Genomic DNA, 17,331 nt, shown 5'->3' on the forward strand with positions numbered 1-17,331 from the left:
GCTTGTAATTATGTGTTGTTCTGAACTTGCAATTGCACACCAATGGATCAGTGTAATGCATCTCACAATCACAACGAAAAACAGAGGATCAGTGTATAGACATGCCGATGCAGCTCACAACGAAAAACAGTGCCTTAAGCAAAATATATTGTATGAAGACAAGCAAAACAAGTGTGCCTTGTGGGCAAAATATATTGTATGAAAACAAAAACAGAGTGCCTTGTGAGCGTGTGAAATAGTTCCAATCCTTGTGTCTCGAAGCAAAATCTCTTGTATGAAAACAAGCAAAACAGAGTGCCCTGAAAGGCTGAAGCAGCTCCTTCAGCATAGCCCATTCAAAGATTCAGCTCGAAAACCTGGACGTACCACGTATCCAAGCTAGGCAGACGCTAGACATCACAATGGCAACCAAAACAAAGTTACAGAGCAACGCTAGTGGACCATTCATCTAATAGCAACAGCAACGAGTGGCTTCCAGACAATTTTCTTGCCCAAAGATCATTAATACGAGCCGTAACACACCTCAGAGTTGCAGATGAAACACTGCAGACATCCACTCGGTTTTACAATACAAGTACACGGGAAACTTTGCCTCAAAACCACCAAATTCACGAAGACTAACACAGGTATGAGCAGGGTGCGATAATCGTGCCAAGAAAAATACTAATCTAACCCACAGACGAGCGGATACACGGTCCATATTATTCAAGACAAATGGCTTCTTTGATGGCACCCTCCTTGTAATTAAACGAAAAGCCACTGCAGGGACGGTTCTCACTTGGCGCTGGCGAGCTGGGTGCGGATGAGCTTGGCGGCAGAGACCATGTTGGTTAGGGCGGGCTTGACCTCCGTGTACTTGCGGGTCTTGAGACCACAGTCAGGGTTCACCCAGAGGATGTTGGTTTCGAGCACCGCAAGCATCTTGTTGATGCGGTCGGCAATCTCCTCAGTGGATGGGATCCTGGGGGAGTGGATGTCGTAGACACCAGGGCCAATGCCGGCGCCGTACTTCACACCCTCACGGAAGACGGAGAGGAGCTTCTCATCGGACCGTGAGTTCTCAATGGTGATCACATCAGCGTCCATGTTGATGATGGAGTGGATGATGTCGTTGAAGTTGGAGTAGCACATGTGGGTGTGGATCTGTCAAGAGATAAAGTCAGTTGGAAAGTCAAAGGGCATGGTATGAAGATATGACACTGCAAGGCTCCACAGCACAGTTCGAAAGCATACCTGGGTGGTGTCCTTGATCTCGCAGTTGGTGATTCTGAAAGAGTGAACAGCCCAGTCCAAGTAGAAAGCGTGCTCAGTCTTGCGGAGTGGCAGACCTTCTCTTAAAGCAGCCTCGTCAATTTGGATGACCTGCAAAGAATAATGATGAAATAAATGAGCAACCATAAACTGTGCATAAACCTCTTGATTAAATGACAAACCAGAATGTAAAAGTGCCAACCTGAATACCAGCAGCCTCAAGATCCTCAACCTCCTTCTTGATTGCAAGAGCAATCTGGTAGCAGGTCTCAAACCTGGAAGATATAAGCCATAAGTCAGCCTCTAAACGGAAGAGGAAAAAAGATGTTCTCGACAGCATAAACTCCTGTCAAAAGTTACTGACCTTGGCTGGTCATTCCTGACAAAGGACCAGTTAAGGATTGTGACAGGACCAGTCAACATTCCCTTCATTGGGCGAGATGTCATGCTCTGGGCAGTGGTCGACCAGAAAACGGTCATGGGGTTGGGGCGGCTCACATCACCATAGATGATCGGTGGCTTGACACACCTTGATCCATAGGATTGCACCCAACCATTGGCAGTGAATGCAAAACCAGAGAGCTGCTCACCGAAGTACTCAACCATATCGTTTCTCTGTAAAACATACGCCAACAGAATTACTTAAATGTGAGCACAGCAGCGCAGAATAACTGAATTTTTCTACATATGAGATCATATTTATTTTCTCAAACGCACAGCAAAAGCTAGCAGAATAGCTTAAAGAGAACTGACCTCAGGCTCGCCATGCACAAGCACATCGATGTCGAGCTCCTCTTGGAGCTTAACAACCTTGTTGATTTCCTCCTTGATGGCAGTGACATACTCCTCCTCAGAGATCCTGCAATGCATATTTCCAATAAGCAAAGCCGCCAACATAGAGACAAGTGAAGCATTAGAATTAACTGTTACTCACTTCTTCGCCTTGTACTCACGGCGGACCCTCCTGAGCTCCACAGTCTGTGGGAACGAACCAATTGTGGTTGTGGGAAGGACTGGAAGGTTCAGCTTCTTCTGCTGAGCATCCAATCTAGCACTAACGTTGGTAGCACGGCGGTGGTCAGAGCCCTTGAGAGCAGCAGCCTGTAACAGTATAGAGAAAAAGGTTGGTGAGTGCCAACATTGGATTAGAATGTGCAAGTAGATTAGTCCCAGGTACTTACAGCCTTCTGAACTTCTTCATTTGTCACACGGGGTGATGACTTCCTTGACGCCTGAGCGGCAGCGTTTGCCGCAAAGTAAGCCTGTAGATGACATTTGCCAAAATAAATAGGGTCAGCATAATTTTGTATGAAGAAGAAACCCTCAAGGTCCAGTTAAGAGAACAGAGAGAAAAAAACAGACATACCTCATCCTTTTGACCAGCCAATGCTTTGGCAAGAGCATCAACCTCAACCACCTTCTGAGCAGCAAAAGCAAGCCAAGACTTAATTTCAGCATCAAGCTTAGTCTCGTTCACAAGATCCACAGCAGTGTGCATGAGTGAGCAAGAAGTTGACACAACAAGCTTGTCTGAACAAAATAGTAGGCATTTATCAGATATCGCCAGTTGTAACTAAATCCAGCTTTATGCCAGAGGAAAGCATATGCTTACCCTTTCCAACAACAGCCTCAAGGGACTGGAGAGTGCTGAGGGATGCAGCAAGATCATCAGCCCAGATGTTGCGCCCATCCACAACACCAGCAAAGAGGTACTTGCCAGCCGGGAAACTACTCTTGACAAGATCAAGAGTCTGGGCTCCACGAACAAGGTCAAAACCATAAGCAGTAACACCGCTCAAAGATGTAAGGGTCCTGCATGCAAAAGGACAATCAGTATCCTGCCAATACAAAAGGTGATCAAGGAAAAAAGAATAGTTGAGAAAAAGGTGCACTAGGATTTAATAACGTACTTGTATGATTCTGCGGGAACATCAGCAAAGTAAGTCTCAATAAGCACATTCAATCCAGAAAGGGCGGACTCAAGTTCTGTGTATGCAGCGGAGAATGCAGCCAATTTTTGAGAATCAAGGTCAAGGACAAGGGTGGGCTCATCAAACTGAATCCATGAAGCACCAGCTGCCTTCAACTCAGCAATGACCTCCCTACAACCATCATGCATCAGTTTATCAATTTAAGACTTGATGCCAGCAGTAATTAGTAACTTGCTTATAATCTTAATCTTACTTGTAGACAGGGAGGATGCCACTAAGAAGGGAAAGAAGAGGGAATCCCTTCTCCACACCCTTGGCAGCCTTCGAGAGCAACAAGTATGAGACTGGTCCAGTAAGTACTGGCACGGTATCAACGCCAAGCTGCACAAAAAGCAGCAAAATATAAGCCATACATGCAAGCAGACATTATCTTCGCAAAATAACAAAAAAGAAAACAATGAAAGGAACAGATGAGACCATATTGTCGCAGATCTACAATATAACAATTTAGCATTGCATTAATATGTTTAAAACACTCTTAATTGCATTCTTTGGTGAATTAAGTATTTTTTTAAAAACAAGGCGCATTGGCAAATTAATAACGCATTTTGTATCAATGCTCAAGTTCAAACATGAACTACAAAGTTTAAAAATACTTAGTTCGCCAAATACCAGGTTGACCTGACAATAATAATCTCATCCCAGTTTATGTGCTAATACAAAATTAGTAATTAAATGCAGGTTCAAAAATGCTTGATCACTATTAATTTAAGGTTCTATAGCAGAAGGCAGCATACTAAACTAATGGATGAATTTATAGGCTAATTACAATGTCAATACAGGAATTGTTTAAATACCAGTCAAGTATGCATTTAGAGACTTTATATTAGGAGAATAGTTTGACACAATAAATGAGGCAACAGAAACATAATGATAGTATCATACCGCCTTAGCCTCCTTGTATTCATTAACAGCCTTGTGGGAAGAGTAGGTGAACTTGGTGTTAGGGCCCAATTCAGGGACAATAAAGTGGCTGCAAAAGTAGAACAAAGTTTGTTAGGAAAAATAAAAAGAAAAAGCTGAACTGGAAATTACTGTTGGTAGAAGCCAAAGGACTTACTAGTTGGTGTCAAACCACTTGGTCATCTCCATAGCAGGGACAGTGGCATTGCCCCTAGCCATCGAGAAGTAGGTGTCAAACCCAATCTCTCCTCCGGTCCATGAGTAGCGCTCTGGGACAGCGCCGAGCATGGCGGTGGTGTCAAGGACCTGGTCATAGTAGGAGAAGGTGTTGCTGGGGATGTACTTGATCCCAGCATCAGCCATCTGCTTCCAGATGCTGGCCCTGAGGTCGGTGGCGACCTTCTCCAAATCCTCAGCGGTGCTCTTGCCATCCCAGAAAGACTCGAGGGCGAACTTGAGCTCCCTCTTGGGGCCCATGCGCGGGTATCCAACAATGTGGGACGCCATCTTTCTGTGCCACAAACAGAATTGCATTCAGAAATGCCGAGTGAACAAGAAAACAATGATACTGTAACAGAGCATGAATACACATGGGAACAATAGGTTATGATCATGCTGATAAAGAGCATGCTGAAAATGTGATATTGCAACAGAGATCAGGTATCTGTGACTTTACCATAATACTAAGATATATTGATAACAAAAATCGAATTAAGAACCACTCAATGATACTACATGATCATGCATGGCTACATGTTTGTACTAGTATGGCTGATAATTCAACAAAGAAAACACAGTGCCTATTATACCAGTAATATGATGAATCTTATATCTCACAAAGACTACTGATTCCTATGCATAAGATTCCACCATCAGATCCACCAGTTTCCAAAAAAAGAATAAAACTAAAGTAATCAATTTCAAGTTTCAAGGAACAAAATATGTTTAGCCTAGTGTGGTAGGTAGGTAGGTAAGGCATACCACCAACCTCCAACAAAAAAAGTAGGCCCCAGTCCCCAGGGGTGGGTGGTGGCCAAATGATAAACTTGACCTAACTATAATTGGTGGACACTGTCCCTCTCACAGAACCATTGGGTGGTGGGTCTAGGACAGCACAGCACAGCACAGCACGGGACACGGCAGTCCCAGTCCACTCATTCACGCAGCAGCAGCTTTGCTTGTGGCATATCCCGAAATCCCAATCCGAAAGATCAGGTCTCCAACCATAGGAACGACACAACTACAGACCCTCGATGCATGAGTGCCAGCACAAGCAGTGCGTGCAGAGATCGTGTCCAATAATAAAATGCCTTAGATACATAGATCTCGGCAAGGCTATACGACAACGACTAAAAGAATGGTTCGTAATAGTCACTCAAGTCAGCATGGAAGATAAACCTCTCAGATCCAAAACCCCTGGAGGCCGAACGAACCGATCCACTAGCCGATCCAACTGCGCAGCGGAATAAGTAAAATCGACTAAACGCAACCAATCTTCGCTCCATCCGAGCGAGAAGCGCTCAGATCTACACGCCCGACCCGCTCTGCTCCGACCCAACCAACCAGGATTTCCGCATCGGATCGATCCTCTGCTCACCAGCAAACCAAACCCAAACCAACCGAATCAAGCGGATCAACACCCCCGATCTCCACGCCGCCGGAGCAATGAACCGGGCGGGTGGCTTCCACTCGCCGGAAGCGCGCAGGAGCAGATCGAAGCAGAACAAATGGATCGATCCCACGACACCCACACATCCCATCCCCGGAGGACGCACAGTACGCAAGGATTACGGGCATGGAGGAGATGGCGAGGCTGACGTGTGATTGCTTACCCGGGGAGGACGGGAGCGGAAGAGAAGGCGCGGCAGTGGGCGACGATAAGGGTAGCGGGGGGAGGAGAGCAGAGGAGCAGCACGGGAAAGGAAAGGGGTTTGGGTGGGGCTTATTTATAAGCAGGGCGTCGGCGCGTCGCTTCGTGCGGTTTTGGGGGTTGGTGAGATCTGAGAGAGGAGATGCGATGCAAAAGGACCAACTAGCCCTCAACTCACCGGCGAGGGAGCGGAGCGGCGGGCCGGGGCGGCGGCGCACCGGGACCGGAGCAGAGAATGTCGGTGAGGGAGCGATGCGCCGGGGCCGGAGTGATGCAGCGAGGGAGCGGCGCCTGGGCCCGGAGCGGGCGGCGCGGCCGAACCAGGGCGTGCGGCCTTGCGGCGGGGAGCGCGGCGCCGGGTCAACGGGGTCGATGGTTGAGAGGATAGCACGGGGAAGAAAGGAACGGTAAAGGATAATGCTGGTGGTAGAAAAAGATGCTGTGGGAGGGGAAAAAAAAGATTCGGCGAGAAAAAGGAAGAAGAAAAAGGTGCGCCGGAAAAAAGAGAAAAAGAAAGATAAATCAAAAGAAATTAAAAACAGGGTTAATTTATAATTATATTAATTAATATATTTAAGAACCTTTTCATTTTATATGAAATCGTATTATTAAGGAAAAAAAGACAGATAAGGGTTCGTTGGACATTTAACATGTTATGTCTATAAATGGAAAATAGGAGAAGCCGTTCTGCCAAACGATTTTCAAAACGGCTTCAATTCTATGAGAGAAGCCGCTCCATCAGTGAAGTCACAGTCGAAGCCGTTTTAGCTAAAGTTGGAGCCCTGCCAAATAAGCCCTTAGGTTTAATTTTATTCTCGTTTTCTGCCTCGGGAAGGAAGTTGGAGGTAATTATCAACAATGCTATGGTCTCATCCAAGCAGATGGAAACAAACCTCCACCCAACCTAATCTTCTCTCTTACATGTGGGTCCACGCATACCTCTTCTTCCTTCACCCTCCTTCCTCCTACTCCGGCACTCTCCGTTGGGTATTATAGGGTCCTAGATTCAGTGATGGGATCTTCGTATCCCCTCTTGTTGCCTCGCGCGGTCTTAAAGGGATGGCTGGGGGCGACCACTAGCCTGGCGACGGGGAGATTGATGAGCGACTAAGATGAGATGGCAGGGTTCCACTGGTTGGGTGGAGGAGGACAACCGACGAGCATGATAGGTGGTAGGCATGAGTTTTGGCTCAAATAGGGTAGATGAGGTTGGACAAGGTTACATAAGGGGAAGAAGATGGTGTTTCGCCACCAACTGCAGGTGGCGGTAGCCGGCAACCGAAAGGAAGGTGCGGTTATGGCAGACAAAAGGGAGGAGGGTGGTAGGATGGAGGTGGCCAGTGAGGTGGTGCCAGCCGGTAATAGAAAGGAAGGCTTCAATTACGGCAGCCGAAAAGGGAGGAGAACGGTGGGATGGAGGTGGCTAGTGATGTGGTACGAAGGAAGGACATAGAAGAAGAATAGGATGGTCGGTGCTAGAATCAATGACAACGTGAACTCTATCACCTCCGGTAATATTTGTGGTGTAGGAGAAGATAGGCATGCGTCAGATGGTGACATGTTTGGAGGTAGAGAGAGGAGATTGCTGCTTGCCTATGACACGTGGATGAAGGAAGTGGTGGCATGTGGCCAAGTATAATGACCATCTCGTCTTTTATGCAGCGTACTACATGCCTAGCATCCATGCTTTCAAAGTTGATACATGAAGTACAAAGTATCATATGCCAATTTTAAAGGTAATAATAATCAATTGTGATATATACTATTTCGTGAAAATAATGGATCAAGATGACGCTTTGTCAATGAACTTAGATAGTGTGCACCCTCTCAAACTCGATATAGGCCCCCATTTTACGTGGCACTATTTTGGTTTGCATGTGCATTAGGGTACCTGCAAGGTCACAATGGATTGATAAGGCTCTCTGCAACAAAACCATATCAAAACCATATCAGAGAAAAATATAGAGAAAGAGAAAAAATCATTACATCTAGCGAGAATCTTTAGCACATGGATCCAAACCAAAGAGGCCCAACTTATGCAGTTTCCCGTACCGAGCGGGAGGATGAGGGGTCAAGAATTCTCGACGCCATCGCGAGCGTGCATGGCAGAGCAAAGCACGCCCACTGGCCGCCGTTGGCTGAAGCGGAGCGCTGCCAGGACGGGTGGGATTGTGGGAAGGAGCACGCCGCCACCAGGAGTGGGCGGGATGGGTGTCAGCGCGTGGAGGAGCAGCGGTGAGAGTTGTGGGATCCGAGGGAGGAGAGGTAAGAGGATCGGTGGTTGATGATTTTTTTTTAATGGGTTTTTTTCAGCTCTAACCCCGAGCTTTCATCCAACTTGCATTTCCTGCCCACCCAGAAGGTAATTATTGTGGCTTGGGAGAAGAAAGGGAACCATCATCACAGATTCAGACCATGAGTGACAGCGAGCCACAATGACATCGACGGGATGCATGTTGGTTTGTAGGTACAGAGAGGAGCTTATCTACACGTGGATGAAGGAAGTGGTGGCATGTGGCCAGGTAGGGCCTGGTAGGTACAGTGAGCATCTCATCTTTTATGTAGCGCATTATACATGCCTAACCTCACAATTTTTTTGTGCTGTTTAATCGAAATAACAGTCCATGTCCTTGAAGTTGTTACATGGAATACAGAAGTGGTATATGCAATTTTTTAAGGTAATAATCAATTGTGATATATACTATTTCTGTGAAAATGATGGAGATGGACGACGCCCGCAAATGAACTCCGTACTGCACGCCCTCTCAAAATTAGGCTGTGGTGCTGTTTTTCCCCTGTGGTGCTGTTTGGTTTACGCGTATATTAGCATGGGTTATGGTAATTGTCATTGCTTTACGCGTATATTAGCGTGGGTTAGGGTAATTGTCATTGCTGAGTGGCAGCTCACCACAAATTAGGCTTGCTCCAGTAAACAAATCATCATGTGCCTGGCTTTTGAACCACTTTACGTTAACTTATCACTAAGTTACGTATCTCCGGTCGCATCACTGAGGGTGTGTTTGGTTACATGTACCACTTGATGTATGTCTGGATGATTTTGGATGGTGAAATTTAACAAATTTACTTGTACCATATAATTTACTTCTACTGGTAGAATAATGTAATAAGTGGGATGGCTTCATCCTGGATGGGATTGTACAATTCACCCAACCAAAACAAAAAGATTTATTATTATTTTAAACCATTCTATACATGAACCATAGAACCAAATGATACAAGCAACCAAACACACCCTAAGTTACGCGTCTCTGATAACTCCCTTCCGTAAGCACTTCATGCTTTGCTTATTTTTAATAACTTTAATTTGTTTGTGTATAAAGAAAAAACTCTCTATTTTTAATCAGCCATGTAACTTCTGATTATCATAGGACTGCATAGGAGCTTCTGATTGGCGCATTTTTATTGGAAAATGGTTGCAGCACAATAGGTTACCTTATTGTTAGTTATAAGATCCGCAAATCGCACTCTTTCAGAAAAGGGGAGGATTATTTTCAGGACACGATGATAGTATATGCATCCAGTCCGGGGCATGCCAATTGTGTTTCCACCGAACAAAGACACTTTTCAGAAAGCTTGTCTCTCTTTCAGTGGTTCATCATATGATTATGCATGATCGACGTAGCATGGCAGTTTTTTTTTTCTGCGAATAATGTAGCATGGCAGTTAGGGTTGCAAGTGGGTACCCAATAACGTTTTCGAGATCAGCTGATTAATTACGACGGCATGCCACTCTAGTATATTTATCCTTCCAAATTATTTACGTGGAATGCCATAGTTCATTTTATCAATTTCTTGGATCGACCAATAATCTAAAATATATATAACTTGCATCCCTAATGACAAATTATTAAATAGCATGTTCAGTACTGATACTTGGCACTTGCAGATTACTCTACTTAACAGCACGTTTAGCGCCAAAAGGACCATCAGCTGTCTCTCTTTTTTAAAAAATAATTAAAAAGAGAGAAATATTATGCATGAACTTTTGCCAATTAAAATGAGGGTGCATGAGAACTGGTAGAGGGCGCAGGAGAACTGGTAGTAGTTGGTAGCAGTTGATGTAGCGAACACATGGGGATGGCGAGGACATCGGATGAGGTGACACGGGAAAAAAAAAAGATGCAGGCTGGGGGTTGGTGAGATAGTGGCGCACTACTTGCACTCCTCTTTACAATTCAGCGCATACTTTTCCATTTGAAAAAATAAAAAAAAAGATCATCGCAATTATTTATTTCTCAATATTGTATTACCAACCCTCATGGGCTCTTGAACTGTAGGTTTTTCAACAGACATTTTACTTCTAGTTTTATGCATGCGTGACATGGAGGCAGTGTATGTTTTTTTCCCGGAGTAATTCAGTGCATGCTTTATGTTTCGCTAGCTATTTACTAGTCCCTCAATGCATTTTTGCGACGTGGTCTCTATTACGTGTGATTGCACCATATATACACAAAGGTCCACGTCGCGAAATGCAAATATCTCACGCTACGGGAATTGCAAAAAAAAGCTGGCTCCCAAAGGAACGATCCTGCAATGCAAAAAATCGGCCTAAAACGAAGGAGGACATGCTATTTTAGAGGCCAAGAAAGGGAGGGCAAGAGGGGAGTGGCCACCGTTGCTACGGGGCCCGTTTGGAACACGAGAGAATTTCACGTTCATGTGTCTTATATTAGTTGTCGAGTTTTGAATCTTGCCAAATTTTAAAGAACCGACATCAAGGCCTACACGTCATCGGAGACAAGAAAAAAAAAGAAGAAGAAAGGAAAACAGAGAGGAGAAAAAGAATTGTGAGCACCACTCACCACACCATTTGAGCGTTGGACAGGGACAGTGTGACAAGGGAGTGTGAGTGCTGACGGTGCAGGCACGTGTTGCCCGTCCCATGCGGCGGTCCTGCTGCAAATCCCGTGATATATCTGCTTCAACACGTACGTACTCCACACTCAAGTCCCCAACAGTACTGCAGTGGATTTTTATAGGCAAAAAAAAAAGCAAGGAAAAGAAAAAAAAATACCTACCCCACTTGAGAGTGAGAGGTGGCCTGGGCACTGGGCAGTAGCGGGGACCAATGGCAGGGCCTCACGTGGGCGTGTCCCATGCTCGGCTCCCACACCCTCCGTCCGCTACGCGGCGAACGTGGCACGCCTCTCGAAGAGCCGACACTACGCAAGCTGCCAAAAATCTCCTGCTCGGTAAAAATAAGATGGATGTTTTTCTTCAGACGACTGCTACTGCTACCAGAAAAACACCTCGCCATGGTTTTCAGCCGGCGCTCACTCTCTGGTCTGGCACAAGCACAACACCTCGTCAGCCGGGCGCGGAACGCGTGCGCCGCATGGAGCACGCGGCGCGGCAGCTGCATATACATACGGCGATGATTCTTGATGCAGGGGCAGTGCAGTGTAGTAACGGTGGAGACGATCATGATCCAGGGGGCGTTTTGATTCTTATTTGGGTCATGTTTAGTTGCCCAATTTTGAAGTGACAAAATTATTGTGCTAGCACTGTAGCACACTGTAGCGTTTCGTTTATATTTGTGAATTATTGTCCAAACATTGACTAATTAGGCTCAAAAGATTCGTCTCGCAAAGTACAACAAAACTGTGCAATTAGTTTTTAATTTCGTCTACATTTAGTACTCCATGCATGTACCGCAAGTTTGATGTGATGGAGAATCTTCTTTTTGCATAGTGCCAAAGTTGGAATTTGGGGGTGAACTAAACAAGGCTTTGGCCGAGTCATCAGAATCCTGATCCCATATTTCTCCCGGTAAGTCCATTACTATACATTAACGGTGGTCTCGTAGCACGTTGTTACCGGTTACGACTGTCAATGCCACACTCCCTGATTATTGATGAGGAAGAAGCTGAGAGAGAGAATAAGGAACCCATACTCCCAATTGCATTTTTTAGATAATGGAAGATTATATTACGGCTTCATACTAAGCCTAGTTGCATTTTTAAGATAATGGAAAATGATATTACGGTTTCAGATATTCTTTTTTCAAGAATGCATCATACCACAAAGATTATAGAGTGCCACGTGTTTCAAAAGAAGAGGTAGCTAAAACATTAGAAGATCTGGTGTACCAAAGAGAAATAACAAAATAAGAAAAATACAACTCAGAAACTCTAATAACCTACTTCAGTAATGTCCATAATAAGCTACTTCAGTAATCTCCATATACGTCTTGTTTCGTAAGATCTCCTTCAAATAAACCGACTTCTCCTCAAGGTGGAATCGAAACCAAAGCATGAGCCAATCCAACAACGAAGAAGAGAAGCACCTCCATCTATTGTTTGACGCTCTGACCACAAACCCAAGACCGCAGCAAAACCATCCACACTTCAGTAGGATAAGCAAGATACCAATAGTTGTTGTTGAATCCGAGTTGGGCAACCATAAAACCCGCACGAAGTACACCACCACTCAAAATCTCCGAAACAATGCCTCCACTAAGGAAACAATGATAGTCACTGCCGTCGCTGCCCGCTAGGACAAAGTTTTCACTTGGAGACTTAGTGATAGGTGGGCTCGAGGCAAATTGACGGCGCCCACAAGAGGGAAAATAGCGCCCAAAGGCGTCGTCACCAACAAAGCCGGCTAACACCAGCATGACTTTCGCCATCACACCCTAGCCCACCACAACATAGCACCAAGGGTTGACGAAACGCGTCCCATACCACGCCACCACCGATCATTGGAGGCTGAAGCACCTGAAACCCAATGTAGATGAAATGTGTCCCATATCACACACGGCGCACGCCGAGGTCCTGAGCACTTGTTGCAAGCATGACGTTCGTGAATGTAATTACCAGAGTCCACGTTGTGCCATCAGCAACCGATCATAGAAGGCAGACGCAGAGCTCGGGTGGAAGCACATCCTAGGAGCAAATGCGACGACGTCCCTCCACAACCGACGCAAGCAGCAACTATGGGAGGTGGTCCCTGGAGCCATCGGCCCACAGAGCACAAGGCAGCAGCGACCCCAACTATCCGACGATCAGCCACGATGCCACCACCAACGTTGGGGGAAGGGAGTGGCAGATCCGAGCCAGGGAACAACGACGTTGATGATGGATCCGTGCTAATGGGACGTATCCGACGATGCCACCAGGGCGCCGCCACTGGCGCGTGGTCGCATCGCACCGCCACTGCGGGGCCAGCCACTAGGGTGCCGCCACCCATTCGCGCCGCGCCAGGCCCCGACACGGCCACCACCGCGCACGGCCGCCATTGCATGGCCGCCACCGTGCACGGGCGAGCAGGGGGCGCTAGCCGGTAATAGAAAGGAAGGCTTCAATTACGGCAGCTGAAAAGGGAGGAGAGCGGTGGGATGGAGGTGGCCAGTGATGTGGTACGAGAGAAGGACATAGAAGAAGAATAGGATGGTCGGCGCTAGAGAATCAATGACAACGCGGACTCTATCGCCCCTGGTAATATTTGTGGTGTAGGAGAACTTGCTGCTTGCCTATGACACGTGGATGAAGGAAGTGGTGGCGTGCGGCCACGTATAATGACCATCTCATCTTTTGAGGCCTCAACGGATTGATTAGTCTCTCTACAACAAAATCATATCAGAGAAAAACAGAGACAGAGGGAAAATAGTCGTTATCACATGGATCCACACCAAGGAGACCCAACTTATTATGCGGTTTTCCGTACCGAGCGAGAGGATGGGGCGGGGCAAGGATTCTCGATGCCATCACGATCGTGCAGGGTAGAGCGAAGCATGATTGCTGGCTGCCATGGGCTGAAGCGGAGCGCTGCCAGCAGCGGTGAAGGTCGGGTAGGAAGGAGCGCACCACTAGGAGTGGGCAAGGCGGATGTTGCTGTGTGAAGCAGTAGCGGTGAGATATGAGAGAGGAGGGGTAAGGGGATCGGCGGTGGATGATTTTTTTTAAATGAGAAGCTGCACCTTAGGCAGTAATTAGTTTTTTTTAAAAAAGAGGGTAATTATTGTGGCCTAGGACAAGAAAGGCAACTATCACATATTTAGACCATGACAATGAGCTACAGTGACATCAGTACAGAGAGGAGCTTGCCCGTGACACGTGGATGAAGGAAGTGGTGGCGTGTGGCCAGGTAGGCATAGTGACCATCTCGTCTTTTATGCAGCCCAGTATATACACGTCTAGCATCACAACTTTTTTTTTATGTTTAATCGAAATAACAGTCCATGCCCTTGAAGTTGATACATGGAGTACAGAAGTGGTATATGCAATTTTTAAGGTAATAATTAATTGTGATATATACTATTTCTGTGAAAATGATGGAGATGGAGTGATGAACGACAACCGCAAATGAACTCCGTACTATATACACCCTCTCAAACTCGATCCAGGCCCACCTTTTTTATGTGGTCTTGTTTGGTTTGCGCGTCTATTAGTGTAGGTTAGGGTAATTATCATTGCTGAGTGGCAGCTCACCACAAAATTATGCTTGCTCCGGTAAACACATCATCATGTGCCTACCTTTTCAACCACTTTGACAGTGGCCACCTTGGCTGTTACTACATTAACTTATCGCATCACTAAGGACCTATTTGGTAGGGTTTACTTTAGCTTCAGCTTCACCTATTTTGCGTAAATCGAGGCACAGTAACTTGAAGCTGTTTTATAAGCCAGCGCTAAAATAAACTAGAAGTCGGCGAAGCCAATTTTTTTTTTGCTACACCAGCTTTAGCTTCACGGTGAAGCCGTTTTGAGAGAAACTCCTAAACGGCCCCTAAGTTACGCGTCTCTGATAACCCCCTGATGAAGCACTCCTTCATGCTTTGCTTATTTTTAACAACTTTAATTTATTTGTCTACAAAGAAAAAAGAACTCTGCATTTTTAATATGCCCTGCGACTTTTGATTACTAGCTGTTTATCATAGGACTGCATAGGAGCTTCTGGTTGGCGCATCTTTATTGGAAAATGGTTGCAGCACAATAGGTTGCCTTATTGTTAGTTAAGATATGCAAATCGCACTCTTTCAGAAAAGGGGAGGATTATTTTCAGGACACGGTGATAGTATATGCATCCAGTCCGGGGCATGCCAATTGTGTTTCCACCGAACAAAGACGCTTTTCAGAAAGCTTGTCTCTCTTTCAGTGGTTCATCACGATTATGCATGATTGATGTAGCATGTCAGTTTTTTTTTTTGAATAATGTAGCATGGCAGTTAGGGTTGCTGGTGGGTACCCAACCACTCTAGTATATTTATCCTCCTAAATTATTTACGTGGAATGTTATTCTAGTTCATTTTATCAATTTTTAGGTCGACCCAATGACCCAAAATATATATAACTTGGTATCCCTAATGACAAGTTATTAACTCTACTTAACAGCATGTTTAGCGTGAAAGGACCATCATCGGTGTCTCTTTTTTTATATAAAATAATTAAAAAGAGAGAAATATTATGCATGAACTTTTTCCAATTAAAATGAGGGTGCATGAGAACCGGTAGCAGTTGATGTAGCCAACACATGGGGATGGCGAGGACATCGGATGAGGTGACACGGGAAAAAAAGATGCAGGTTGGGGGTTGGTGAGATAGTGGCGCGCTACTTGCACTCCTCTTTACAATTCAGCGCATACTTTTCCAATTGAAAAAATAAAAAAAAAAGATCATCGCAATTATTTATTTCTCAATATTGTATTATTAACCCTCGTGGGCTCTTGAACGGTAGGTTTTTCGGCAGGCATTTTACTTCTAGTTTTATGCATGCGTGAAATGGAGGTAGTGTATGTTTTTTTTTCCGAGAGTAATTCAGTGCATGCTTTATGTTTCGCTAGCTATTTACTAGTCCCTCAATGCATTTTTGTGACGTGGTCTCTATTACGTGTGATTGCACCATATATACACAAAGGTCCACGTCGCGAAATGCAAATATCTCACGCTACATGAATTGCAACAAAAAAGCTGGCTCCCAAAGGAACGATCCTGCAATGCAAAAAATCGGCCTAAAACGGAGGAGGACATGCTATTTTAGAGGCCAAGAAATGGAGGGCAAGAGGGGAGTGGCCACCGTTGCTCCGGGGTCCGTTCGGAACACGAGAGAATTTCACGTTCATGTGCCTTATATTAGTTGTCGAGTTTTGAATCTTGTCAAATTTTAAAGAACCGACATCAAGGCCTTGCAAATTAACCGGATGGATGGTGACATATCTGCTTCACTCTACGCTCAAGTCCCAAACAGCAGAGGACTGCAAACTCTGAGTCCCTTTGGCGGGATCCTCGAACGGCTTCACATGATACTGTGCCAAACAATTAAAAAGGAAACGGCTTCACACCCGAAGCATCTCATAAAACCGTTTTTGACTTTCACTGTGCAGCAGGAGCTAGAAATACCGGCTCCAACCGGCTTCACCTTTTCAATCCACACCGAAGTGCATTATGAAACCGTTATGCTAAACATTTTTCAAAATAGCATCAACTACAGCTCCGCAACAGAAGTTAGCCGACGTCTTCCAAAGCGGTCTATGTTGCCACCAGGTTCCAGCTTTGTTCCTGCGGGTTTAGGCTAAAAAAAAGAGCAAGTAAAAAAACACTTCGAGAGTCAGAGGTGGCTTCACGTGGTCCTGTTCGGCTGTCCCATACTCCCATGTTCGAGAGCCGACACGCAAGCTGCCGAAATCTCGTCCTCCGTAAAATGTTCCATCCCGATGAAGATGGATGCTTTTAATTTAATATATTTTTTTCAAAAAAAGGATGAATGTTTTCTTCAGACGTGGTACCAGAGAGACATTTTCCCTTCCTGGAGCCCAAGATCCATGTGGAGTACGGGCGAGAAGACGCCGAATGGTTAAACCGCCATGGTTTGCACGGCCGCTGATTCTTCTCACCAGATGGCTCACCGCTCACTACTCTGGTCTGTGGTCTCTGTACAATAGCAGGCAGAATTACATTACATAAAGATTACCGGATCTTCAAGCACGTCTAGGTTCACTGAACCTTATGGATGGTGGTGCAGAAATTAAACCCGACGTCGTTATAGTGGCGGAACACCTCGTCGGCCGGCGTCACGCGTGTGTCAGGTGGACCACGCGGCACGGCAGCCACAACGATGATGCTTGGTTCAGGAGAAGTAGGGACCGTGATCCAGGGGCGTTACGATTCTTCGCTAACTTTTACAGTGTACCGGTCCAAAGACATACCATGTGCTCTGAACCCCTCGTTCAAATGTATACCGTTGCACCAACTTAGAGCCTGTTTGGATTGAGGGTGTTAAAGTTTAACACCCTAGTTTTAACACTTTTTAACACTTTGAGATCCAAACAGATGTGTTAAAACTAGGGTGTTAAAGTTT

At 45.6% G+C, this 17,331-nt stretch overlaps 1 protein-coding gene across 1 annotated transcript; it reads right to left on the reverse strand.

Moving 5' to 3' along the window:
- Positions 1 to 468: 468 nt before the first annotated feature.
- Positions 469 to 6,138, reverse strand: LOC117848233 (5-methyltetrahydropteroyltriglutamate--homocysteine methyltransferase 1). The gene is made up of 14 exons (XM_034729569.2): positions 5,978 to 6,138; positions 4,303 to 4,656; positions 4,128 to 4,215; positions 3,436 to 3,563; positions 3,162 to 3,353; positions 2,864 to 3,063; positions 2,618 to 2,781; positions 2,433 to 2,513; positions 2,186 to 2,352; positions 2,005 to 2,110; positions 1,616 to 1,866; positions 1,454 to 1,526; positions 1,234 to 1,362; positions 469 to 1,143 (listed from the first exon to the last, which is right to left on the reverse strand). Exons 2-14 carry the CDS (start codon positions 4,650 to 4,652, stop codon positions 775 to 777), a joined length of 2,298 nt encoding a protein of 765 aa, XP_034585460.1. The 5' UTR covers positions 4,653 to 4,656; positions 5,978 to 6,138; the 3' UTR covers positions 469 to 774.
- Between the last annotated feature and the right edge of the window lie 11,193 nt (positions 6,139 to 17,331).

Source organism: Setaria viridis, chromosome 3 (assembly GCF_005286985.2).
Source record: "Setaria viridis chromosome 3, Setaria_viridis_v4.0, whole genome shotgun sequence".
Lineage (NCBI taxonomy): Eukaryota > Viridiplantae > Streptophyta > Magnoliopsida > Poales > Poaceae > Setaria > Setaria viridis.

What these genes read in the sequence shown, in the direction of transcription:
- LOC117848233 (XM_034729569.2), bottom strand. Translation starts at nt 4,652, where the DNA reads ATGGCGTCCCACATTGTTGGATACCCGCGCATGGGCCCCAAGAGGGAG. An exon ending in ATGAAGAAGTTCAGAAGGCT is followed by an intron (nt 2,353 to 2,432) that starts GTAAGTACCTGG and finishes ATACTGTTACAG; the next exon opens with GCTGCTGCTCTCAAGGGCTC. An exon ending in AGATCAAGGACACCACCCAG is followed by an intron (nt 1,144 to 1,233) that starts GTATGCTTTCGA and finishes ATCTCTTGACAG; the next exon opens with ATCCACACCCACATGTGCTA.